We start from the raw sequence: 26,936 nt of genomic DNA, 5'->3' as shown, positions 1-26,936 counted from the left end.
AAATATACATTTTCAAACAGTTAAATGTGTCTTTAGCAGTATAAAATAAACTTAAAAAAACCAGTCTTTTACACAACTAAAAATTGTGTAAAAGACTGGGTTTTTGACCACCCTGACTTGATTTGCCAGTCAGTTAATTACTTTGATACAAGATTTTATTCATCAGATTCACTCTCAAAACTGCTTTGGAATATCATAACCTAACATGATATCTTGATCATGATCTTTTTTAGGTTAGGTTATAGAAATTTGAATGAGCACAATGAACACAGAGATCAGTTGTTTAGTGACTCTAGTTTTCCCTGTGAATTTATTTCTTTAAAATAATTTTAAAAAATTATTTAAAAATGTGTCAATCTGTTTTAGGTTAGAAAAATATTCTGAAATGATAAAAATATGAGTATATATATAAAATCTATGTGTGTTTTCAGACACATACTATGTGGATTTGAAAAAACAAAATAGGTTTTACACGAACAATACTTGACAATGAATTCAATTGGATCTGTGCAGAAGGAATTAAATAGATCAATTGTTTTACTGTATTAGGGAACATGTTAAAGACTGGATAGGTTACAGTGCTGAATGCTGAGCCAGGTGGGGGGTTAACCCGACCACAGCTTGCTGTTGAAGTAACTATGAACCCAGTTAATCCAGGCAAATTAGTTTGTTTCATTATCAGTTTTAACAGTGTTAGAATATTATTGTTTATTATTCTGAGCCACTGAGGCTTCACTTTAAAGTTGGTATGGTGGATTTTCCTGTAGATGATAAATGGTTTCCCTACATTATGCCCTTATGCCGTGAAGCCCATAAACAAACAAACAAATGGATTCCCAGCAACTTTATACATCCACCTCAGTACCCACTGTTCTTCTGAGAACAGTGGGTTCTACATTTATATGCATAATTAAGGGGAGACATATGCCCCTGCAACTATGGAATATGCAGGAGCATTATCCCCCAATGTCTGCTCCATATTACATGAATGTTGTGTGGCGACATTCCTTTCAAAGACACTTATTTCATCACCACCTGTAGTTCTCTTTTTAGTATTTCAAAAATTTTCTACTCTTAGTTCATCAAATCACTTGCAAAAAAAAAAAAAGGATTGGATCTATTAAAATGAGATTTGGTACAGTAACTTACAAAAAGATGTACTACCTGCTGTAAAGATACAGAATAATCATATTTGAATCTGCCTGGAGAGCAGAAGACCAAATTGCCGAAGCATACATGGAAGTTAGTAATAGACAAAATGGATATACAAGGTTGTTAAAATTAAGGTGTCCCTATGTAGAGGGCTCTGGAGCGAGTTCCAAGGCATATACTGAAGAGAAATTTGGACAACAGGTACAACAGATCCTTGTTAACAGGAGAGACTGCTTCTACAGGGATGGGATATACTTAAATAAAAAAGGTGCAAGAATATTTGCTGATGCTATCGAGGCAGTGTTAAGTGGGTTGGAAAACTGCTAGCTTGGGGGGATACAAGGACTAATAGATTAACAGTAGCCACTGGCAGAGGGGAAAGTGATTCTTGCACTGCTTCTACTGGAATGAGCAGTAGCAGCCTGGAAAACAAGATGCAGGGTATTTCACAGACTGCTGGGAGTCATTGCCGTACAAGTAAACACATGCGTTGTGTTAGGGTAGCTAAGAATAGAAACAGGTTCATGTGTACTTGCGCATACACCAATGCTAGGAGTTTACCACCAATGGTAAATTTGAGATGTTGGTCAAAACATCAAAGGCAGATATTGTTCGGATATCAGAGATGTGGTGTCACACAGATATAAGGAATGCAGAACTGGAATTTGGGGAGTATAATGTGTACAGGAAGGGAGGAGGGGTTATGCTATTAGTTAATAAAAATTTCAGAGCTGCAAGGCTCAGTAACTTCTACGATTTTTCAATATATTAAAAAATAAGAGATTACTTCAATCTTTTTCATGGAATGCTTCCAGTCAATTTTCTCCAAATGTAACAAATAAAATAAGATGAAAAAAACTAATTAATGAATTCCCTCACTCATAGAGATACAACCAAATTCGACACGCAACGGAATCGAAAGCCGAGAGTCCCAACCTAACACATCAAACCACCACAGCAAGACCATGAGTGTGAGATAAGAAACACATAAAATCCAAGGAAGTGCAGCTGATGCTATCCAGTTGACATCGCTGGACAGTGCAGTGTCAAGTCAGTTTGGTGTGACATAAGCACTGGGAGATCAAAATGGAGAGTAGGAATGTGTTATAGGCCTAATGACTCTGATGAGTATAATAAAAAACTGACAGAGAAATAGAGCGGGCCAGTAAATCAGAGTGTCTTATAATGGGGGATTTTAATTTCATGGATATTGACTGGAATTTGTGGGTTGGTCACTCACACACTAGAAAGACTTTTGTGGATTTACTGGATGATTGTTTTCTACATCAGCATGTTTGGGAGGTAACTAGAGGGAGTAATACTCTTGATCTGATAATCGGTAGTGATTCTTCATGCATTAAGAATCTGCAGATAAAGGAACTACTAGGTCGCAGTGATCACAGTGTGCTGAAGTGGGATTTACTCAAAGAGGTAACTACCATCAGGGGTAAAGGGAAGGCTTTTTGCTTTTGTAAAGGCGACTACGGTGGTCTGAGACATTATTTAAATTCTATACAGTGGAACAAACTCATGATGTTACCAACAGCAAATTCAAAATGGAAGCTAATAAGCCTTACATACCAACTAAGAAATATTGTTCAAGGTTTAGGCCTAAATGGATATCAGATGAACTAATGAGACATATGGCAGAGAAGAAAAATGCATGGGATACATATAAATTAACATGTAACACAGAAGCCTATGATAGATATAAGCTGGTCTGTAACCAAGTTACAAAGGAGGTTAGGCAGGCAAAGGCAGATTACGAGAAATCTTTGGAAAAGGATGCAAAGAAAAACAGCAAAGAGTTCTTTGCTTACGTAAACTCTAGAAGGAAGGGGATGAATCAGATTGGTCCACTGCATATTGATGGTTCAACTGTTGATGATCCTGCTCAGGTAGCTAACAAACTAAATGAATATTTTGCATCGAAATTCACAAATGAGGAGTTATTCAGCGAGGGGAATGCCAGAGGTGTATTCGACTCTGGCAGTAAGCTAGATAATCTTGTAATAACTGAGAGTACAGTGGAGGAGAAATTGTTGAAGATAAACACAAGAAAGGCACCTGGGGTGGATGGGATCTATCCAGTTATATTAAAGGAGGCAACAAAGGAAGTAAGCAAACCCTTAGCCATAATTATGAGAGATTCTTTGGACTCAGGGGAGGTACCCATGGACTGGAGATGTTCAAATGTAATCCCAATTCGCAAAGGAGGATCAAAGGGCGACACAAGTAATTATAGACCTGTTAGTTTAACTTCTGTTCCAGGGAAATTAATGGAAGCACTTGTGAAAGAAGCACTGCAGGATCATCTAGACAAGACTTCAGTTATAGCTCGGACACAGCATTGTTTTGTTAAGGGGAAGTCTTGTCTGACAAATTTGATTGGATACTGTGATGTGGTTACAAAAGAACTGGATGCAGGGAATAATTTTGATATCATATATTTGGATCTTAGAAAGACTTTGATACTGTTGTACATGAAAGACTGCTGCACAAATTGGAGCAGTGTGGCATTGGAGGCAAATTGCTGCTATGGATAAAGGGATGGTTGAGTGGGAGAAGACAGAGAGTAATAATCAATGGACACTGCTCTTCGTGGACTAATGTAATTAGTGGAGTCCCTCAGGGTTCATTGTTGGATACATTGTTGTTTTCTGTATTTATAGATGATATTGATGATGGTATATCAGGCTTAATGTCCAAGTTTGCAGACGATACGAAAGTTGGCAGGGTTGTTAAAAAAGAGGGTGCTGACTCTCTTTAAAAATTACAGCTGTGAATTACAGGCTCCGAAAAAGCGATAAGTGTTTGCCTTTTTATTTACCTAATTGTTATTTTATATTGTACTTTATACATAGTGTTATAGTTACGCTGCTTATTTTTAATTTAGATAAAGAGTTTTTGTAGATTACTAGTTAATATATGTAAAACTGTTATTTCGTTTGAATCTTGCAGCCATTGTTTTTGTGTAGAGTAGTAGGGAATTCAAATTTTTAATTGTGGTAACTACGCAGCTCTAACATATAATTATATAGTGTAATATGCATCACTGCATTTAGGATTCTATTAGATAGCGTAGTATTAACAATTAATTAATTAAATTTATTAATCTTATTAATTTAAAATATCATGCACCAGACTAGAGCAGCAAAGCAACGGGCACAAAGTGGCAGGAGTGCCGTGACTTGGGGGAGAACTGAGTAAAGGCGATTCTCCAACACATCACAGCCTAAGAAAATGTGCAACTTGTGAACTGTTTGCCGAACTCTCTGGAACAGAACATGATCTATCCAAGGAGGATGTCTTTGTGTGTGTGTGTGCCAGGTGCAGAGAGTGTCTAGAAATTAGGCATCAACTCAGCGTTCTACTGGGCGTCTATGAGAGCTTGAGGTGTAGGGTAGATGCCCTCGAAGAAATTAATATGAGGGACCCGTCAAGCTCTCAACACCAGAGCTCACTCCTGGGCATCAGGCACCACAGCGGCAATCTCCAAGGCAGAATGTGCTGGTCCCAAAGGAACTAGTTATTGTTTATGACTCTATTGTCAGGGAGACGGGGAATGTATTGTGTAAAAAGGATAGCTGGAACAGGAGCAGGGTATTATAAAGCATATATCACCTTTTAAGGGCACAAAAGGTGATATTGTTGTACAAATTGGCACCAATGACATTAAGAGTAGGAGATCTGCAGATTTACTTAAAAAGTACAGGTCAATGTTGCAAAAAAGTTGTGTGTCAGGGTTAAATTGAACAAGTGTCTGCAATTCTGCCCAGACACGATAGGAGGGAATACATGATGAAAGCCTTGTCAATCAATTCGGCCCTGGAGGAAATGTGCAAGGCTCAAGGGGTAGAATTTTTTTCAGCGTGGTCTGTGCTTGTTAACAGGAGAGACTTCTTCTACAGGGATGGGATACACTTAAATAGAAAGGGTGCAAGAATATTTGCTGATGCTATCGAGGCAGTGTTAAGTGGGTCGGTAAACTGATAGCTTGAGGTGGGGGGAATTAATAGACTACTAGTTTAAAAGTAGTCGCATTCAGAAGTGAAGGTGATTCTTGCACAACCTCTATTAGAATAAGTAGCGACCTGGAGCGAGGGGTGCTGGGGCTTTCAGGGACGGATGGCAGTCATCGTGAAACAGGTGGGTATATGGGATGTGTTAGGGTAACTAATAATAAGGATAGGTACATGTATACTTGAATGTATATCAATGCTAGAAGTATAGTAAATAAATTTGATAAATTTGAAGTGTTGGTCAAGACATCAAAGGTGGATATTGTTGGGATAGCAGAGATGTGGTGTCACACAGATATAAGGAATCCAGAACTGGAATTTGAGGCGTACAATATGTACAGAAAGGATAGACAGGATAGGAAGGGAGAAGGTGTTATGCTGTTAATTAAGAAAAACATAAAATCAAAAGTGCATCCAGTTGATATAGATGAACAGTGCACTGTTGAGTCAGTTTGGTGTAACATAAGCACTGCTAAAGCAAAAATAAGAGTAGGAATGAGTTATAGGCCTAATCACTCGAATGAGTACAATTAACAATTGTACAGAGAAATAGAGTGAGCTAGTAAATCAGAATGTCTTATAATGGGGGATTTTAACTTCCCAGATATTGACTTGAACTTGTTGGTTGGTCACTCACACACTAATAAGGCTTTTGTGGATTTATTGGATGATTGTTTTCTACAGCAGCATGTTTGATAGGCAACCAGAGAGGGTAATACTCTTGATCTGGTTATCAGCAGTGATCATTCGTGTATTAAGAATTTGCAGATAAAGGAACCACTAGGTGGCAGTGATCACAGTGTACTGATGTGGGATTTACTTAAAGATATAATTACCATCAGGGGTAAAGGAAAGGGTTTTTTGCTGCCGTAAAGGTGAGTACAGTGGTCTTAGACAGTTTTTAAATTCTGTACAGTGGGATCAACTGATGATGTTACCAACAGTAAATTCTAAATGCGAAGCATTCAAGGAATTAATCATGGATGCTACTAAAAGTTTCATACCTATTAAGAAATATTGTTCAAGGTTTAGGCGTAAATGTTTATCAATATGAACTAATGAGACTCGTGAGAGAGAAGAAAAATGCATGGGATGCATATAAATTATCAAGCTACTCAGAAGCCTATGGCAGATATAAGCTAGTCTGTAATCAGGTCACAAAGGAGGTTCAGCAGGCGAAGGCAGATTACGAGAAATCTTTGGCAAAAGATGCTAAGAAAAACAGCAAGGATTTCTTTACTTATATAAACTCTAAAAGGAAGGGGATGAATCAGATTGGTCCACTTGATATCGATGGTTGGACTGTTGACGATCCTGCTCAGATAGCAAACAAACTGAATGAGTATTTTGCATCTACATTCACACATGAGTTATTAAGGTTTGAAAATAGCAGAAGGTTATCAAATTGTAGCAGGGTGCTTAATGATTTTGTAATAACGGAGAGCAAAGTGGAGGAGAAATTGTTGAAGATAAACATAAGAAGGGTACCTGGGGTGGATGGGATCTATCCAGTTATATTAAAGGAGGCGGCAAAGCAACTAAGCAAACCCTTAGCCATAATTATGAGAGCATCCTTGGACTCAGGCGAGGTCTCCACGGACAGGAGATGTGCAAATGTATCCCCAATTCACAAAGGGGGTATCGAAGGGTGACACGAGTAATTACAGACCAGTTAGTTTAACTTCTGTTCCGGGTAAAATAATGGAGTCACTGGTTAAAGATGCATTGCAGGATCATCTAGACAAGACTGCAGCAATAATTCAGACACAGCATGGGTTTTTTTAAGGGAAAGTCTGTCTGACAAATTTGATAGGATATTATGACGTGGTTACAAACGAACTGGATGCAAAAAATAATTTTGATATCATATATTTGGATTTCAGTAAAGCTTTTAACACTCTTGCGCATGGAAGGCTATTGTACAAATTGGAGCAGAATGGTATTAAGGGTAGGTTGCTACAATGGATAAAAGGATGGTTGAGTGGGAGAAGACAGAGGGTGGTAATCAATGGGTGCTGCTCTTCGTGGCCTAATGTTATTAATGGAGTCCCACAGAATTCGGTGTTGGGTCCTCTGTTGTTTTATATATTTATCAATGATATTGATGAAGGTATATCAGGCTTAGTGTCGAAGTTTGCAGATGATACAAAGGTTGGCAGGGATGTTAATGACAGTAATGGCAGTGTGCTACTGCAACAGTATCTAGATAATTTGGAAGATGGGCTAAGAAGTGGCAACTGAAGTTTAACCTTGACAAATGCAAAGTACTGCATATGGGTAGAAGTAACCCCATAGAAACGTACCAATTGTGTGGTACTACACTTAAGGTGGTAGAAAATGAAAAAGATCTGGGAGTAATTGTGCAGTCAGATATGAAGTTTTCTGAGCAATGCAGACAGGCTGCCAGGGCAGATCATTGGATTTTGTCAATGCTATATAGGAATTTTGCTAGCAGGGAAAAGGAGGTGATTGTCCCTTTGTATAAGGCAGTGGTCAGGCCAAGCCTTGAGTACTGTGTACAGGTCTGGAGGCCTCATTTTAGGAAAGATGTAAATTTGCTTGAGCATGTACAGAGAAGGGCAACAAGATTGGTGAGGGGAATGAAGGGATCCTCTTATCAAGAGAGGCTTAATTTCTGCAAATTGCAGTGGCTGGAGACTAGGCACCTGTGCGGTGATCTGATTGAGGAGTATAAGGCCTTGAATGGGTTGAGCATGCTGAATTCTGATGGGATCCTTCTACTTGTTCAGATTACGAACCTAAGGGGGTATAAATTCAAATTAAGAAAGACAGATGTAGAGTAGATGTGCAAAAATTTGCCTTTAGCCAGCGGATGGTTAATTGCCGGAGCAAACTTCCATCTGTCGTTGTGGAAGTTGATAGGTTAAATAAATTTAAGGAGGAACTGGACAGGCATTTGGAGGGAATGGTGTGATTTTTTTTTTTTTTTTTGGCTGATGCTGCGTAAGCTCATACACTTGCTTTCTTGCATCACATGCCACTACTACTACTACACTAATGACAGTATGCTGCTGCAACAGGATCTGGAAAATTTGAACGGATGGGCTGAGAGGTGGCAAATAAAGTTTAACATTGAGAAATGTAAAGTACTACTTGTGGGAAGCAGTAACCCCAGTGTAATGTATCAACTCTGTGGTAGAGAATGAAAAGGACCTTTGGGTAATTGTGCAGGCAGATATGAAGTTTTCTGAGCAGTGCAGACAGTCTGCAAGTGTAGCTCATGGTGACTTGTCAATGATATACAGGAATTTTTCTAGCAGGGATAAGGAGGTGATTATCCCCTTGTATAAGGCAATGGTCAGGCCACACCTAGAGTACTGTATACAGTACTCTAGAGTACTGTATACAGGTCCGGAGACCTCATTTTAAGAAGGATGTAGAGCTGTTGGAACGAGTACAGAGAAGGGCAACAAGATTAGTGAATGGAACAAAGGGTTACTCTTACCAAGAAAGGCTTAAGTTTTGCAGATTACAGTGTCTGGAGACTAGGCACCTGTGAGGTGATCTGATTGAGGTGTATAAAGCCTTGAATGGTTTGAGCATGCTCAATGCTGATGGGATTTTTCCTCTTGCTCAGAATAATCACTTGAGGGGCCATAAATTCAAATTGAGGAAAGATAGTTGTAGGATAGATGTGCTGAAGTTTGCCTTTAGCCAGCAGGTAGTTGATTGGTGGAATAGACTTCCATCTTTTGTTGTGGAAGTTGATAGCCTAAATAAATTTAAGGCAGAGCTGAACAGGTATTTGGAAGGGTGAAATCGGAGTGTTTTTTTTTTTTTTTTGGCTGATGCTGCATAAGCTTGCTTTCTTGCATCGTATGCCTCTACTAATGGTAATACTAATAAAGAATGCGCTCACCATTTATTGGGAAAAAAAATAGTTACAAAATTTGTCACTATATGGCGCTGTGACAATACTAATCACTTGAGCAGAGCTGCGATTGTTCAATGTGTCCTCCATTTTGATCAACAATAGTTTCCTTTTGATGAACAGCATTTTCTACTGTAGAACATAATGTGTCAACTGGAATAGCCAGCACCTGACATCTAATGCTGTCCTTCAGATCTGCCAGAGTTTGACCTCCTTCCCGATACACCTGGTTCTTCAAAAACCCCTGAACCAGAAGTTGCATGGGGTGAGGTCCGGTGATCCGGATGGAGATGTCTGGAAACAGCAGCTGATGACCCGTTCGTCCGTAAAGTGTTGCCTTAGCAATTTTTACACACAATGGTGGATGTAGGGTGGAGCACAATCTTGCATAAATATGGTGTCCTGAAGGCACCCACATTGTTGCAGCTCTGGTATTGCAAAATTTGCCAACATTTCATAATATCGCTGTCCAGTGATGGAACAGGTGTGGGATCCAGTCGGTGTTACCCATTTAAAAAAATATGGCCCAATCATGAATGTGGCCATAAATCCCCACCACACTGTCACTTTTGGAGAATGCAATGGGACCTCTTGGATAATTTGAGGGTTTTCTGTTGCCCAAATGCGACAGTTGTGCATATTCACTTGTCCATTTAAGCAGAAATGGGCTTCATCACTCCAAAGGATGTTCCATGGCCAAGTGATGTCTAGTCATTCGTGCCAGAAACTGAAAAATGCATATGTGAAACGAATATCTGCATCACCATGCTTTAGCTGCTGTAGCATGTGCATCTTCTAAGGATAGTACTGCAACACCTGACGTATTACTAGCCTTACAGTGGAATACAGCATGTCCACTTCACAAGAAACAGCTGGCACACTTGCGCTACCACTTGGAGATTGACTTGATAAATGCATAACAGCCAGAGCCACACCTTCAACATGAGAGGAGTCCACTTGTTTTTGACCTCTACCTGGTTGAACACCAAGGTGTCCTGTTGCTTCAAATTTCACAGTCATTTAGCGGACAGCACAAACGTCATAGGTCTACACCTTATGCACTTCTGATGCCGGAATTCTCTGATAGCTGTATTGTTGCTGTTCTGATAGTACAGCTTCACTAATAGTGCCTTTTCCTGCAATGTTGTTGGCATTGCTGCTGTAGTGCAGGCAAACATCTACTGTATGATTTTGAAGAGACTGCTTTGCTTTTATACAGTACAGTAGAGCTGAGTAGTGGTGCTGTACAATAACTAAGACAGTTATGCCCCATACAGTGACATATTTTGTAACTAATTTTTTTTCCCAATAAATGGCGAGTGCATTCTTTATTGTACCTGTTGTCCAAATTTCTCTTCAGTACGAGCTTTAATACTCGCTCCAGAGCCCTCTACTTAGAGATACAGTACTTTAATTTTAACAACCCTGTATTTATTGATCAGATCTTTACTAACATCTATAAGTTTCTGCCAGGTTTTCCACATGGATGCAAATGTTTTCTTCTTTGTGATTCTAAGAAGTTCAGATCAAAGTGAGAGCTCACTCTTCAGACTCCTGTTGTCACTGATGTAAGCTTCAATGTCCAACTGTGTTCTTTTTATGAATACCATCTGTACAGACTTGTTATTGAGAGTGAGTCTTATTTGTTGAAGGTATTTTTCAGGATTCAGAATGATTGTATTTACAAATCCAATTAAGGACTGGGTGTCCTGATTGTCCAAAGTTATGTGCATCTTAAAGTAATCTGCATAAGATGCAAAATTATCTTGTTTTTTAGAAATGGCTCCAGGGTGACTGCAACTGCAAGACCTGAGTGGATTCCACCCCGTGGGTCTCCTGGAGATTCTCATAAGAGATTATTAATGTCAAGACTGAAATATGGATTTTAAAACTTTGAGGAGGTTCTCTGCAATATTGAAATAGTATTTCAGTCTGTAAAATAGACCAGACACCGAGAGATAGTCATTAAGAGATGTTAAAGAAAATAACATTAGTTAGAGATTTTGTGTTTCTGACTTTTCTTTGCTTCCATTAGTCTTCTTAATGCTGCCTTTATTCTGAACTTGAGTATCTAGTAGGTTGATGTGGGTGGACTTACCTTGCAGATGATCATATGCAGATGTGATAGTCTGTGTTGAAAACATCATTGTCTGCAGGTCTCAGAGATGATTGAGCAAGCTTACACCAGGCAGAGATGGTCAGTTTCATGTTATTTTGGAAATTATGTTCCAAATAATTTTGAGATGTGGCAATGCCAGAATGTGACAAAGAAGCATTTATAGTTTACTGGTGCAATACACATTTCTGTTTGAACATTTTTTTTATTTCCAAACACTACTGTGTTGTGGAACAAACCTATTGAATAAACTTATAGTTCTCAATGCATCTCTTTTCTAACTTTAAGATAATTTTTTATATTACCATAAAAAAATTCTAAAAAATTGTATTCTTTATGGTAAAAATAAAAAAAAAAATTTTACTATAAAGAATAAAACATTCTGCATCAACAAAATACAGTATAAATGTTCTTTTCAGGATTATTATGGAAAAGAAATGCATAATTGCCACAGAACCAATGCAGCAAAGTAATACAATTAAGGTATATACTTGGTAAAGTGATTCTGCAACCTGAATACCCAGATATGCTAATATTCAAAATAAAATGAAACATAAATGAATCATACAAAAAGACCGAGCAATACTTGCCCTTAGTAGCGCAAATGCACAATTCCCTATCCTAGGAACCACACTCACTGAACCACATGTCACTTTCATAATAAAATAGAACAAGAACAGAGAGCTCACAAGCACCACTTCTTCAAGGGGATATCAGCACTTGTGAATTCTGAAAATGATCGTATTTCAATTGTTGATAGCTATCCAGCCAAATGTCAGCTCTTTGGGCAGGGAGTTTATTTTGAATCTTAGAGTATCTTTGGTACTTGAGTAGCAAACAGTGAACGATTGAATAAGTGAATAATTAAGTTGGTACAGGCATTAACCCATACTTTTCCCATAACTTCTTTAACTTATATTCCTGGTTGCAAATAATTGCAAAGCAAAACCCATCATGCTCTTTCATATTTTTCCATTTGCAGCTTACTGTAGACATTTAATTCTAATCTGATTCCAGATTGTCATAGACTGTCTGGAATCAGACTGTCATAGCCTTCTCTTGTTAGTTGTCTTTGTACAAATTCAAAAACAACACTAGTAATATGTGAGGAAATTTTTTATGCGCCATCGGAATTACTGTCATTTTTAATAATAATTTTATTTCAGTTTATTTTAGAAAAATAAATTTTTCCAAAAATGAATAATTTAATTTATTCATATTACAGAAATGACAATACAAAACCACTCAATTTAGCATATGATTCTTATGAAGCATTACAAAGTACTGCTTTTGCATCCTCTGTTATTATTTTGCATGGTTTACTTGGGTCGAAACTGAACTGGAGAACTTTAGCAAAAGTCATGGCATCAAAAGCAGTACAAAAGGTAATTGTATTAATTTTAAAGCTGATTATTGTTTTTTTTGTTTCTTGCTCTGTTATTTTACTGTATTATTTTTAAATTATTAGATGAGTAATGGTTTCTATTGTATTAATGTGAAATTTTATGAAATATAAAACTTAAATTTTGAATTGTGAGTGGTAACCAGGGACCTGTTTAGGAAGCGGAGTACACATACTCTCACATTGGTTAGAGTTATCTTTCCATATTTCTCAGGAAAACCTTTATTTGAAAGGCCTGAGGAATTGTCCTTTTCACTGTTCACATATGTAGGCTGCAATAAATCCAAGGGGGCCAGTTTATCATTGTCATCTAAAATTGTTATCATAATTTTACCTTTACGTTAGAAATATTTTGAAATTTATGTCATATCTGATGTATTGTTATTGTCAATTGTCTGAGTATGATTAACTATAGAAGGAGATAATGAGTTAAGGTAATAGTTCAGGAGTGGCAAATGTTTTTAAGACATTGAAAACTACCCTTGCTTGCCCCTCGGAAGGCGATATTCGAGATCTCTTGAATAATCACACAATTTCGTCAGTATGTCCCACTCCGACTTCAACAAAGTCACTGCATGAATGCAGCTATTTACTGAATAGTGTGACGTCACTACATGTCTGGCAGAGAGAATGGGCATGCACAAATCGCGACTCAAGGTGGATTCCTGGGTGATGTTGTTTTGAAATTTGAAGTGTTTTTTGGGTGCTCTGAATTCCGTGCTCAAAATATTTGTACGTGTGCCATAGGCTCACCACCCTTGTACTAGTTACAGAACAGTAATATATGATGAAAAATAACAGTTATATAAACCAACAATATTCAGCTTTCATTATGATAATGTGCAAATGGAACAATTGTTTGAAAAGGTAATCTGTTTTATATTACATAAATGGTATTGTAAATATATAACTGTTTTTGTTGTTATTATTTTGCTACATTTTATGTAGCAAAATAATATGGTGATCACAACTAACTTAATAAAAAAATATATAAAGCTTTGGCCTAAAATATTAATATAAATACAGGCATGTCCCACTTAGCACTCTTAATTGGGACTATATAAACAGAGCATTGAGTGAATCTATGTTAAATGGCGGAAATTTATCCATAGGAAATCGTCTGCAAACTTGGACATTAAGCCTGATATACCATCATCAATATCATTTATAAATACAGAAAACAACAATGAATCCAACACTTAACCCTGGTGGATTCCACTAATAACATTAGTCCACGAAGAGCAGTGTTCATTGATTACCACTCTCTGTCTTCTCCCTTTATCCATAGCAGCAATTTGCCTCCAATGCCACACTGCTCCAATTTGTGCAGCAGTCTTCCATGTGCAACAGTATCAAACGCCTTTCGAAGATCCAAATATATGATATCAAAATTATTCTTTGCATCCAGTTCCTTTGTGACCACATCATAGTATCCAATCAAATTGGTCAGACAAGACTTCCCTTTAACAAACCCATGCTGTGTCCGAGCTATAACTGAAGTCTTGTCTAGATGATCCTGCAGTACTTATTTAACCAGTGCCTCCATTAATTTCCCTGGAACAGAAGTTAAACTCACAGGTCTGTAATTACCTGTGTCTCCCTTTCATCTTTCTTTGTGGATTGGGGTCACATTTGCACATCTCCAGTCCATGTGTACCTCCCCTGAGTCAAGGGAAGCTCTCATAATTATGGCTAAGGGTTTACTTACTTCCTTTGCTGCTTCCTTTAATATAACTGGATAGTTCCGTCCACCCCAGGTGCCTTTCTTATGTTTATCTTCAACAATTTCTCCTCCACTTTACTTTCAGTTATTACAAGATTATCTAGCTTACTGCCAAAGTTGAATACACCTCTGGCATTCCCCTCCCTGAATAACTCTTCATGTGTAAATGTAGATGCAAAATATTCATTTAGTTTGTTAGCTGCCTGAGCAGGATCATCAACAGTTGAACCATCGATATCAAGTGGACCAATCTGATTCATCCCCTTCCTTCTAGAGTTTACATAAGTAAAGAACTCTTTGCTGTTTTTCTTTGCATCCTTTGCCAAAGATTTCTCGTAATCTGCCTTCGCCTGCCTAACCTCCTTTGTAACTTGGTTACAGACCAGCTTATATCTGTCATAGGCTTCTGTGTCACATGTTAATTTATATGTATCCCATGCATTTTCTTCTCTGTCACATGTCTAATTAGTTCATCTGACATCCATTTAGACATAAATCTTGAACAATATTTCTTTGCTGGTATGAAAAGCCTAGTAGCTTCCAAGATGAATTCTTTGAATGCTTCCCATTTTGAATTTGTGTTGGTAACATCATCAGTTGGTTCCACCGTATAGAATTTAAATACTGTCTCAGACCACCATAGTCACCTTTACGAAAGAAAAACCCTTCCCTTTACCCTTGATGGTAGTTACATCTGAGTAAATCCCACTTCAGCACATTGTGATCACTACCACCTAGTGGTTCCTTTATCTGCAGATTCTTGATGCATGAAGAATCACTACTGATAATCAGATCAAGAGTATTCCCCCCTCTAGTTGCCTCCCGAACATGCTGCTGTAGAAAACAATCATCCAATAAATCCACAAAAGCCTTGCTGGTGTGTGAGTGACCAACCCACAAATTCCAGTCAATCTCTTGGAAATTAAAATCTCCCATTATAAGACACTCTGATTTACTGGCCCACTCTATTTCTCTGCATAATTGCTCATTATACTCATCATATTCATTTGGCCTATAACACACACCCACTCTCATTTTTCCTTTCCCATTGCTTATGTTACACCAAACAGAGCCGACAGGGATAGCCGGGTGGGTAAAGTGCCTGCCTAGCAACCCACAGGTCGCGGGTTCGAATCCCGCCTCGGGCTTGGATCAAAGTACTGCAAAAACCTTGGGAGGTGCATTATGGCCACAGAAGTCGATGCGCCAACAACTACCAAATAAAAAAAAAAAAAAAAAAAACTCCAAACAGACTCAACATTGCAATGTCCACCAACATCAATTGGATGCACTTCCTTAGATTTTATGTGTTTCTTAACTAACAGCATAACCCCTCCTCCCTTTCTGGCATGTCTATCCTTTCTGTACACATTGTACTCCCCAAATTCCAGTTCTGCACTGCTTATGTCTGTGTGACACCATGTCTCTGATATCCCAACAATATCTGCCTTTGATGTCTTGACTAGCACTTCAAGCTCATCGAATTTATTAACTATACTCCTAGCATTGGTGTACATGCAAGTATACATGCACCTGTTTCTACTCTTAGTTACCCTAACACAGCCCATATATTTACTTGTTCCACTATGACTCCCAGCAGTCCTGGAAATGCCCATTGCCTTGCTTTCCAGCCTGCTGCTCAATTGCATGAATTGCCTCGATAGCATGAAAGAAATAGTGCACACAACCATAACGTTTTACAGCTCATTTCTTTCCACAGCTGTAATATTTGAAACCTGTGCCACTACAAACTGCTGCAGAAAATTAACACAGAAATGTAAATTACTCATGGACACAAAAAAAAATAACATTTGTGACAATAAACAGACAGCTTTCAAAATTTCTCCTTGCCATAAACTGGAATGCCTTGCAGCATTTCCAGTTTGTCTGGCAGTTCAGCCATTTTCTTATTAATCACAATGTCAGTTACCAGTCAATGTAAATCAAAGAACACACTATTTGAGTCAGGTTCTGTGAATTGCAGTTCACTAGAAAGCCAAATCGAGAGCATTAAATTTTTTTTTCAATAGGACCTCTTAGGTACCCAAACACTTGTTAATGAATAACTCCTCCCAAGACATTTGGAGTGAATAGCACTAATCTGAGGGAACAGAATGCAATTCTGGGAGTGGGTATCAAAATATACATAGCACTATAGTGAACAAGTGAGTGAACCATGCCATTAGCAGGGGACAAGTGTACAAGAAAAGATAATAACCAAGACGTAATGTAGAGTTCCAAGGAAAAGGAAAATATGCAAATAATGAACATATTGATCAATGCAAATTAACTTGTACATGTATCACTAAAAACACCTTGTCAAAGATGAACATCATATGCATTTACATAAGGAACAGGAAGTAAATCGGCATAATTTTTTGTGAGAAAAGCGATAATCTTTTTGGAACAATGTTCTTTTGTCTGCTGTTATTGTCAGTAAATAAGAGCTGTTATTAAGTTATTTATTATTATCTTTTATTAGGTTTGCATATATATAGATACATGGCTAGTGACCTTCACCATGTCCATCTGTCTGTCTGCCTGCATGTAACAACATGACTTTCAGTAGACAGATCTTCATTAAATTGTATATTTAGTTATTTTAGAAAGATTGTCGAATCATTCCAAATTTAATTAAAATTAGGCAGACGGAAATCTGGCAATTATTATTTCTTTTTTCCCCATACTGTTTGTATTAAAAAAAAGAAAGAAAAAAATTTAATGCACCCAAAAGGTAACTCACTGCATATACAGGTGGTGCCTCGCAATTCGACGTACCGCTATTCGACAGTCGGATTTCGCGGGCCAGTGAAAACGCTACATAATATTGCACGATAGAATTCTTTGCTGGACTATGTAACTGCGTTTAACGTTACTAAATAGTGACGGCTGCTCATACATTTTAACCAATGGTATTAAAGAGTGAGAGTAACATTTAACCAATGATAGATAAAGCGGGACTAGATCCCTCAATTGTTCAGCTACATTAGCCGCCCTCAAAGATAGCTGCAGGTATGCCGTCAGTTCTTCCTCAGTTATGAGACAACATTATCTCGTTAATAATCGTAGTCTGCGTTCACGTTTGCTCTAGTTGTTTGTGCTAATTTATAATTCTGCATTTCTCATAAAGTAAAAAATTTTGTGCTTTGGCAGTTATTTATTTTTTGAGTGAAATTTGATAATGGGTCCAAAGAGAAGTGAACAGCAGAATAATTCAGGAAAGAAACACACTTGGTTGAGCATAGAAAAGAAGAAAGAAATCATAGAAAATGTGCAAAAAGGTAGAACAATTACAGATGTAGCTCAAGAGTATGGTGTCCCTAGGTCAACCGTGGCAACTTTTTGGCAACAAAGAGACAAGATTATAGGTGCTAGGGTGTTCGCTGGAACAATGAAAATTTCTGACAGAAACAGATCTTTAATCAATGAAGAAATGGAAAAGCTGCTTCTTACCTGGATTAGAGAAAGACAGATGAAAGGAGATCCAGTAACTCAGGCAATGATCTGTGAGAAGGCTAGGTTAATTTTTGAAGAATTGCAGAAGAAAATTCCAGGACATATCTCAGATCAAACTGATGAATTCAAGGCAAGTCGTGGGTGGTTTCACAGATTCAAAGGTAGAACAGGTATCCATAGTGTTCTCAGACATGGGGAAGCAGCTAGTGCAGATAAAAAGGCTGCAGAAGAGTTTGTAAAAAAAATTGAAGATTTAATCATGAAGGAAGGCTACTTGCCGCAGCAAATTTTTAACGGGGATGAAACTGGGTTATTTTGGAAGCGCTTACCAAATCGAACATACATCAAGCAAGAAGTGACACTCCCAGGACATAAGCCTATGAAAGATAGGCTTACCTTGTTATTTGCAGCAAATGCAAGCGGAGACTTTAAAGTAAAGCCACTTCTCGTTTACCACTCTAAAAATCCTCGCTGCTTTGGGAAGGAAATCATCAAGTCCAAACTGCCAGTGATGTGGAGATCCAATGCAAAAGCCTGGGTAGACCAGAAAGTCTTCAGAGATTGGATTTTTGAGGAGTTTGCCCCAAGCGTAAAAGAATTCCTCATTGACAACAATTTAGCATTAGCATTAGTAGAGGCATTTGATGCAAGAAAGCAAGCTTATGCAGCATCAGCCAAAAAAAAAAAAATAAATAAAAATAAATAAATAAATATATAAATAAAAAATAACCACTTCCACTTCACCCCTCTGTTCGTTCGAAATACCTGTCCAGCTGAGCCTTAAACTTATTCAGGCTATCAACCTCCACGACAAGGGATGGAAGTCTGTTCCACCAACCAACCACAAGCTGGCTAAAGGCAAATTTCCTCACGTCTATCCTACATGTCCTTCCTCAATTTGAATTTATGCCCTCTCAGGTGATTATTCTGAATCCCATCAGCATTGAGCATGCTCAAACAATTCAAGGCTTTATACACCTCTATCAGATCACCTCGCTGGTGCCTAGTCTCCAGACACTGTAATTTGCAAAACTTAAGCCTTTCTTCGTAAGAGCACCCCTTTGTTCCATTCACCAATCTTGTTGCCCTTCTCTGTACTCGTTCCAGCATCTCTACATCCTTCTTGAAATGAGGCCTCCAGACCTGTATACAGTACTCTAGGTGTGGCCTGACCATTGCCTTATACAAGGGAATAATCACCTCCTTATCCCTGCTAGAAAAATTCCTATATATCATTGACAATACACCATGAGCTACTCTTTCAGCCCGTCTGCACTGCTCAGAAAACTTCATATCTGCCTGCACAACCACCCCAGGTCCCTTTCATTCTCTACCACTGTCAGTGTAGTACCACAGAGTTGATACGTTGCTCTGGGGTTGCTGTTTCCCATATGTAGTACTTTACATTTGTCAATGTTAAACTTCATTTGCCACCTCTCAGCCCATCTGCTCTACCTTTCCAGATCCTGTTGCAGTAGCATAGTGTCAGTAGTGTCCTTGACAACCCTGCCAACCTTCGTATCGTCTGCAAACTTGGACATTAAGCCTGATATACCATCATCAATATCATTTATAAATACAGAAAACAATAATGGACCCAATACTGAACCCTGAGGGACTCCACTAATAACATTAGTCCACGATGAGCAGTGTCCATTGATTACCACTCTCTGTCTTCTCCCCCTCAACCATCCCTTTATCCATAGCAGCAATTTGCCTCCAATGCCACACTGCTCCAATTTGTGCAGCAGTCTTCCATGTGCAACAGTATCAAAAGCCTTTCTAAGATCCAAGTATATAATATCAAAGTTATTCCCTGCATCCAGTTCTTTTGTGACTGCATCATAGTATCCAATCAAATTGGTCAGGCAAGACTTCCCCTTAACAAAACCATGCTGTTTCTGAGCTATAACTGAAGTCTTGTCTAGATGATCCTGCAGTGCTTCTTTAACCAGTGCCTCCATTAATTTTCCGGGAACAGAAGTTAAACTAACAGGTCTATAATTCCTTGTGTCGCCCTTTGATCCTCCTTTGTGAATTGGGGTCACATTCGTACATCTCCAGTCCATGGGTACTTCTCCTGAGTCCAAGGAAGCTCTCATAATTATGGCTAAGAGTTTGCTTAGCCATAATTATGAGAGCTTGATAGATCCCATCCACCCCAGGTGCCTGTCTTGAATTTATCTTCAACAATTTCTCCTCCACTTTACTCTCAGTTATTACAAGATTCTGTAGCTTACTGCCAGAGTTGAATACACCTCTGGCATTCCCCTCGCTGAATAACTCCTCATGTGTGAATGTCGATGCAAAATATTCATTTAGTTTGTTAGCTACCTGAGTAGGATCATCAACAGTTGACCCATCGATAACAAGTGGACCAATCTGATTCATCCCCTTCCTTCTAGAGTTTACATAAGTAAAGAACTCTTTGCTGTTTTTCTTTGCATCCCTTGCCAAAGATTTCTCGTAATCTGCCTTCGCCTGCCTAATCTCCTTTGTAACTTGGTTACAGATCAACTTGTATCTACCATAGGCTTCTGTATCACGTGTTAATTTGTATGTATCCCATGCATTTTTCTTCTCTGCCATATGTCTCATTAGTTTATCTGACATCCACTTAGGCCTTAACCTTGAACAATATTTCTTAGTTGGTATGTAAAGCCTAGTAGCTTCCAAGATAAGTTCTTTGAATTCTTCCCATTTTGAATTTGCTGTTGGTAACATCATCAGTTGGTCCCACTGTATAGAATTTAAATACTGTCTCAGTCCATCGTAGTCGCCTTTACGAAAGCAATAACCCTTCCCTAATGGTAGTTACCTCTTTGGGCAAATCCCACTTCAGCACACTGATCACTGCCACCTAGTGGTTCATTTACCTGCAGATTCTTAATGCATGAAGAATCACTACTGATAATCAAATCAAGAGTATTACTCCCACTAGTTGCCTCCCGAACATGCTGATGTAGAAAACAATCGTCCAATAAATCCACAAAAGCCTTGCTAGTGTGGGAGTGACCAGCCCCCAAATTCCAGTTAATATCTGGGAAATTAAAATCCCCCATTAAAAGACTCTCTGATTTACTGGCCCACTCTATTTCCCCGTACAGTTTCTTATTATACTTATCAGAATCATTAGGCCTATAGCGCACTCCTACTCTCAATTTTGATCTCCCAATGCTTATGTCACACCAAACTGACTCGACACTGCTCTGTCCAGCGATGTCCACTGGCTTCACTTCCTTGGATTTTATGTATTTCTTAACTAATAGCATAACCCCTCCTCCCTTCCTATCCTGTCTATCCCTTCTGTAGACATTGTACTCCCCAAATTCCAGTTCTGCATTCCTTATATCTGTGTGACACCACGTCTCTGAAATCCCCACAATATCTGCCTTTGATGTTTTGAGCAATACTTCAAATTCATCAAATTTATTTACTAAACTCCTAGCATTGGTGTACACACAAATATACATGCACCTGTTCTTTTTCTTAGCTACCCTAACACAACCCATGTTTTAACCCAATGATTCCCAGCAATCTCTGAAATATACTGCATCTTATTTTCCAGGCTGCGGCTCATTCCAATAGAAGCAGTGCAAGAATCACTTTCACCTCTGCCAGTGGCTACTGTTAATCTATTAGTCCTGTATCCCCCCAATCTAGCAGTTTTCCGACCCACCTAACACTGCCTCGATAGCATCAGCAAACATTCTTGCACCCTTTCTATTTAAGTGTATCCCATCCCTGTAGAAGCAGTCTCTCCTGTTAACAAGTACAGACCAGGCTGAAAAAAATTCTACCCCTTGAGCTTTGCACAATCTTTCCAGGGCCGAATTGATCAACAGGGCTCTCATCATATACTCCCTCCTATCATGTCTGGGCAGAATTGCAGACACTTTCAAATTCAACCCTAACTCACGGCTTTTTTTCAACAGTGACCTGTACTTGTTAAGTAATTCCGCCGGTCTCCTACTCTTAATATCATTAGTGCCAATGTGTACAACTATATCACCTTTTGTGCCCTTAAAAGATGATATCCACTCTACAACGTCATCAACCTTTTGTTTGCCCCAGGGTATGTTTGCCCCTGGCAGACATACCCTGGTCCTGTTCCACCTATCCGTTTTACAAAGCATGTTTCCCGTTTCCCTGACAATAGAGTCACCAACAACTACTAGTTCCTTTGGGACCAGCGCATTCTGCCTTGGGGGCTGCCGCCGTTTTGAGTGATGACCAAGTGCAAGCTCTGGCATTGGTGTGGGCAGCTGAGAGCTTCGTGGGCCCCTCCCTTTTAATCCTTCGAGGGCATCCCCCCCCCCGTCCTTCAAGCTCTCATATAGGCCCATAACAAAGCTGAGTTGTCGCCTATTTCCTTACACTCCTTGCATCGCGCGCACACACAAAGACATCCCCCATGACAGTATCATGTCCCGTACCCGACTGCTTCACAAACATCAAGCAAGTAGTGCATTTTAATAGGCTGTGATTCAGAGGGCAACTGCTCCCCTCAGTTCTCCCCTGAGCCACAGCACTCCCATTAGCTTGAGCCTTTTGCTTTGCTGCTCTGGTCTGAGTCATGATTTCGATTTAATTTGAATAAAATTTCAATTTCAGTACAAAATTAAAACCCTAAACTTATATCCCAACACAGTTATAATGCTATATTTATGTTTCAGTATCGAGTGTTATCTTCGAAATCCCTTTATATAACTTCCGTATCAAGTTAAGTATTAATTATTTATTTTTTAATAATTATTTATGTTACGTAACCCAAGTCGTTATATATATAGTTAAAAGTACAATTTAATTGACAATGAAGTTCAACAAGATTAATTATCTGATTAATTGACAATATTATGTACTATACATACTATATTAAGCTTATGCTATCTATTATCGCGTAACAATGGCAGCAATTTACGAACGGTAAACATGTGGATTTGATACCCTTTCCGATACTAAGTAATACCTACAAAATCTCTATCTAAGTTACTTTAAACTAAGTATCGTAAATAGGAATATAAAGCTACTCTAGAAAATAAGTTAATATGCCAATTTAAGCTAATAAAACAGAAAATAAATCAGAAAAAACTTCTCTATTCCAGGAGCGGCAAAAATGTACGTCCGCACAGGCTACCCTTGTTCTCAAAAAAATTACCTTTGAAAGCACTGCTGATTCTTGACAATGCTAGTGCCCACCCCCAAGACTTGGCCAACATTCTTGAAATTGACTTTGATTTCATCAAAGTCCAGTTTTTGCCTCCAAACACCACATCACTGATCCAATCCATGGATCAAGAAGTAATTGCCTGTTTTATAAAACTTTACGCCAAGGCTTTGTTTTCACAGCTTTTTGACGTGACTCATTCTTCTGAAAAGACACTGAAGGAGTTTTGGAAAACTGAGTTCAATATTCTTCACGCCATTTCCTTTATTAAAACTTCCTGGGAGGGAGTGACACAGAGGACCCTTTGTGCATCATGGAAGAAACTCGTTCCTTCCTTTTTTCGGGATGACAACAATGCAGTTCAAGCTGCTGAAGAATCAGAAGCAACTGCGGCCATGCGAGAAATCATTTCGACGGCGGAGAACCTTGACATAGGAGAAGTTGATGTGGAAGAGCTTGTGGAGGATCACAATGACGAAACAACCGTGGAAGAACTCAAAACACTTAGCGAACAGGAAGCAAAAGAGAGAGAAAAGGAAATTTCACTTGAAGAAGAAGAAGACAGGGAAAAAGGGCCGATGCCAACAGCTGCCATTAAAGACATTTTATTCCATTGGGAGAAGGTGCAGTCTGCTTGTTTAAAATGGCACCCCAACACTGCTGTTGTAACTAGAATGACAGACTTGTTTAACAACACTACTATGCATCACTTCAAGGCTATCTTGAAAAAGAGGGAGAGACAGTCCACCCTTGATCAATTCCTCATCCCCATTCAAGCCAAGAGGAGAAGAGAAAGGGTAGAACAAGATAAATAAAACATCCTTCCAACATCTAAGGCTCAATGAAATGTATGTACTCATTATGTATTTTGTAATTCCGTTTGTTATATGGTAGAATATAGTAAAGTCAATAATACTGTGTATTTCTCTCCGACAACGAATTAATCAATTTTCCATAAACTTATATGGAAAATATTGACCCGCAATTCGACTCTAATTCGGCGACGGATTATAGTCGAATTACGAGTCACCACTGTATACTTAACTTGTTTTTAATTTAGCATAGGAATTACTATTTGTGAGTTTTGTTGATGCAGTTATGAAATACATAGCTCTACTTTTAATTCTGCCATGGATAATAGAACAAAATGAATGTTTTTGATTATCCAGCATTGTTTGAAATTTTTCTAATTTATTTAAAAACATACAAATAATTTGGGTTAGTACCATTGAATGGGTGTACAGAAGATACATGGTTCAAGTTATATATATCTGACTTGCATTATTTACATTAGGATTGATTACTTAAAGTGAGTCAAGACTGGCTTTTCACCTTGTTGTTGTTGTTGTTATTGTTATTTGGTTTTTAGGAGCATTAGCAACTAAGGCCATATTGCTCCGTGAATATGCGGTGGTCATTCCCTGACCTTTCCGCATCCGCCGTATTTGGTGGTGACGGGCTTGAACCCCGGTCTAATCAAGAAGCGTGTGCTACGCACTGCTGCTCCTTCCCACCTGGCTACGGAGGTGCCGCTTTTCACCTTTAGCATGCATTGGTTCTAAGAACATTTTATTTCATATGTACAGGGTGTTTTGTAACATGGCTGTAACTTTCAGGATCAATTCATGATCTCAAGCCAGTGTAAAAAGTTTATATAAACATATGTCCAAAATTTTGTTTCCTAGTTGAGCCTATTTTCTGTTCCACAATTATAAGCCTTACCTTTAAAAGAAGTGCTCAAAATAATGACTTTACACCTGAACATATGCCTGAACATGCTTTGTGATGGACTGCTTGATGCATTTTGAAATTACAGGTATTGTTTGAGTTTGTTGGTGTTTTTGTTAGTATTAGTCATATACTGAAAGGAAGCCACAAGCTTCTGCTTTAGTGGTCAAAAAATAATAGATGTAAAAATAAACACACACACACACACACACACACACACACACACACACACACTGAAAGGAAGAATTCATGGGAAACCTGGTTCCTGGGCAACGTGACACTGCCACCCCTCTTGCTAGTGGACAAACCCACCACTTGGCAGGTATATAGGTACACTGCATCACTGCATTCATGTAGATCAATGGTTCCCAAACTACTGAGATTTAAGAACCCCTTCAAAAATCAAAATATATTTGTGGACACATAAATATATCAATCAATATATATATCTACACACACATATATATATATATATATATCTACAAATATATATATCATAAATTTGCTCTAGATAGAATGAATAATTTGAAATACAGTAGAAAATCGGTTATCCAGAAGTCATTTATCTGGAATGTCAGTTATCCAGATTAATTTGAAAGGCTGATCTTTCTTCTTTTTTATTAATTAACGGTAGTACAGTAAGCACCAGTTATCATGATCACATTTGCAAATTGAATTTTGGTTATAATAAATGAAACATAGAGTTTGCTACCTGTTTATAACAGAGATTGTACAAACAAAAAATCCAATAAACCGAAAACTGCAAATTGTTTTTATTGTTTTATGGTTGTGACCTCTAGAATTCTATGTGACCTTCAGAAATGTGCTTTAGAAAAATATCAAACTACTGGGTTTTCCCAGATGCCAGATTAGTTTAGCTCCAAATTTGGTGAGAATAATATCAGCCCGAAACTGTGCGATTTATTATTTTTCTCAATTTTTTACGGTAAAATATGAACGAAAAGAAAATGCGTAGTTTCAACTTTTCAACAAAAAACGGAAATTATTAATAGAATTAGAAAAGGTGAAAATTCAGCAAATCTCTCCAAAGTGCTGAATGTGCGAACTTGAACAATTTACTTCAATAATCAAAAAAAAATTTCAATGCTATAACAGAATTTGTGTCGATTATGGATGGTGAAGGAGGATCTAGTAGGAAAAAGACGATATCAAAACCCGAAAATGCCGTTTTAGACAGTGCACTTTTTTTGTTTTCGTCAGAAGCGAAGTTTAGGTGAACCAGTGTCTGACCTAATGTTGTGTGAAAAAGCATTTGATTTAAGAGGTAAATCATTTGAAAATTAAGAGGTAATGAAGATTTTAAGGAAAACACATGTTGCCTGAAAAACTTTGAACTGAGACACGGTATATGTGAACTAAATATTCAAGGTGAGAAACTTTTGGTAGCCGAATCGGCAGCAGTGTCCAGTAATTTTGCTTCAGTTATAGCAAATTAAGAGAAAGAAACATTTATAATGTTAATGAGACTGGCTTATTATGGAAAGCATTACCGAGAAAAACCCTAGCCACTAAAAGAGAAATGCCTGTATGTACCAAGTTTTAAGATGAGAAAATAGCGAGTTACAATTACTGTGTGCAAATGCTACTGGGATGCACAGATTGTCTGTGCTCATTATCAGTAAGTCAAAAAAAACTGAGCATTTAAAAATCTTTCAAATTTTCCTGTTTTGTATAAAAATAAAAAAAAAGCCTGGATGGATGTTTGTTTTCTGAGATTAGTTTATAATTTTTTTTATTTAATTAATATTAATTATTTAATTTAATTGTAAGGTAAGATTACATTTATTTAATCATATTTAATTAAATTTATTTAATCTTACCAGAAAAAATATCCGGAAAATTTTACGTTTTGATTATCCGAAGTCTGACATTAGTTATTCCAGATAACTGACGCTGTACTGTATGTATACAATTATATATACTAATTGTATCAAAAATATGTAATTTTCTATAATGAAATTCATGTGATTCTATCAGTACAGTATATATTTATGAACACTGGGTTTTCTGAAAAAAAAATTCAAAGTTTTATGTGTGAAACAGCTCAACTTTATTCTTATTTTTATACAGATATATAATAATAACTTTATTTATCATCAATTTGCTATACATAGAACAAATAATTTGAAATATGTATACAATCATATATACTAATTATATTGAAAATAAGTAATGTTCTATAACAAAATTCGTGTGATTCTATCAGTATATTTTTTAAGAAAATAAGCACATATTACTTTATCTTTTTGCGGACCCC

At 37.8% G+C, this 26,936-nt stretch overlaps 1 protein-coding gene across 1 annotated transcript in view; it reads left to right on the top strand.

Annotated features, from left to right (window-relative positions):
• The window catches only part of LOC150085955 (sn-1-specific diacylglycerol lipase ABHD11-like), a 111,789-nt gene that overhangs the window by 6,192 nt on the left and 78,661 nt on the right, over positions 1–26,936 (top strand). Inside the window, exon 2 of the mRNA XM_090373618.1 lies at positions 12,408–12,567. Coding sequence (XP_090229744.1) covers positions 12,408–12,567 — 160 coding nt within the window. The remainder of the gene's footprint in view (positions 1–12,407; positions 12,568–26,936) is intronic.

Source organism: Mastigoproctus giganteus, chromosome 5, assembly GCF_048544385.1.
Source record: "Mastigoproctus giganteus isolate SK-2022 chromosome 5, ASM4854438v1, whole genome shotgun sequence".
NCBI lineage: Eukaryota > Metazoa > Arthropoda > Arachnida > Uropygi > Thelyphonidae > Mastigoproctus > Mastigoproctus giganteus.
This window is presented reverse-complemented; position numbering and strand designations above follow the sequence as displayed.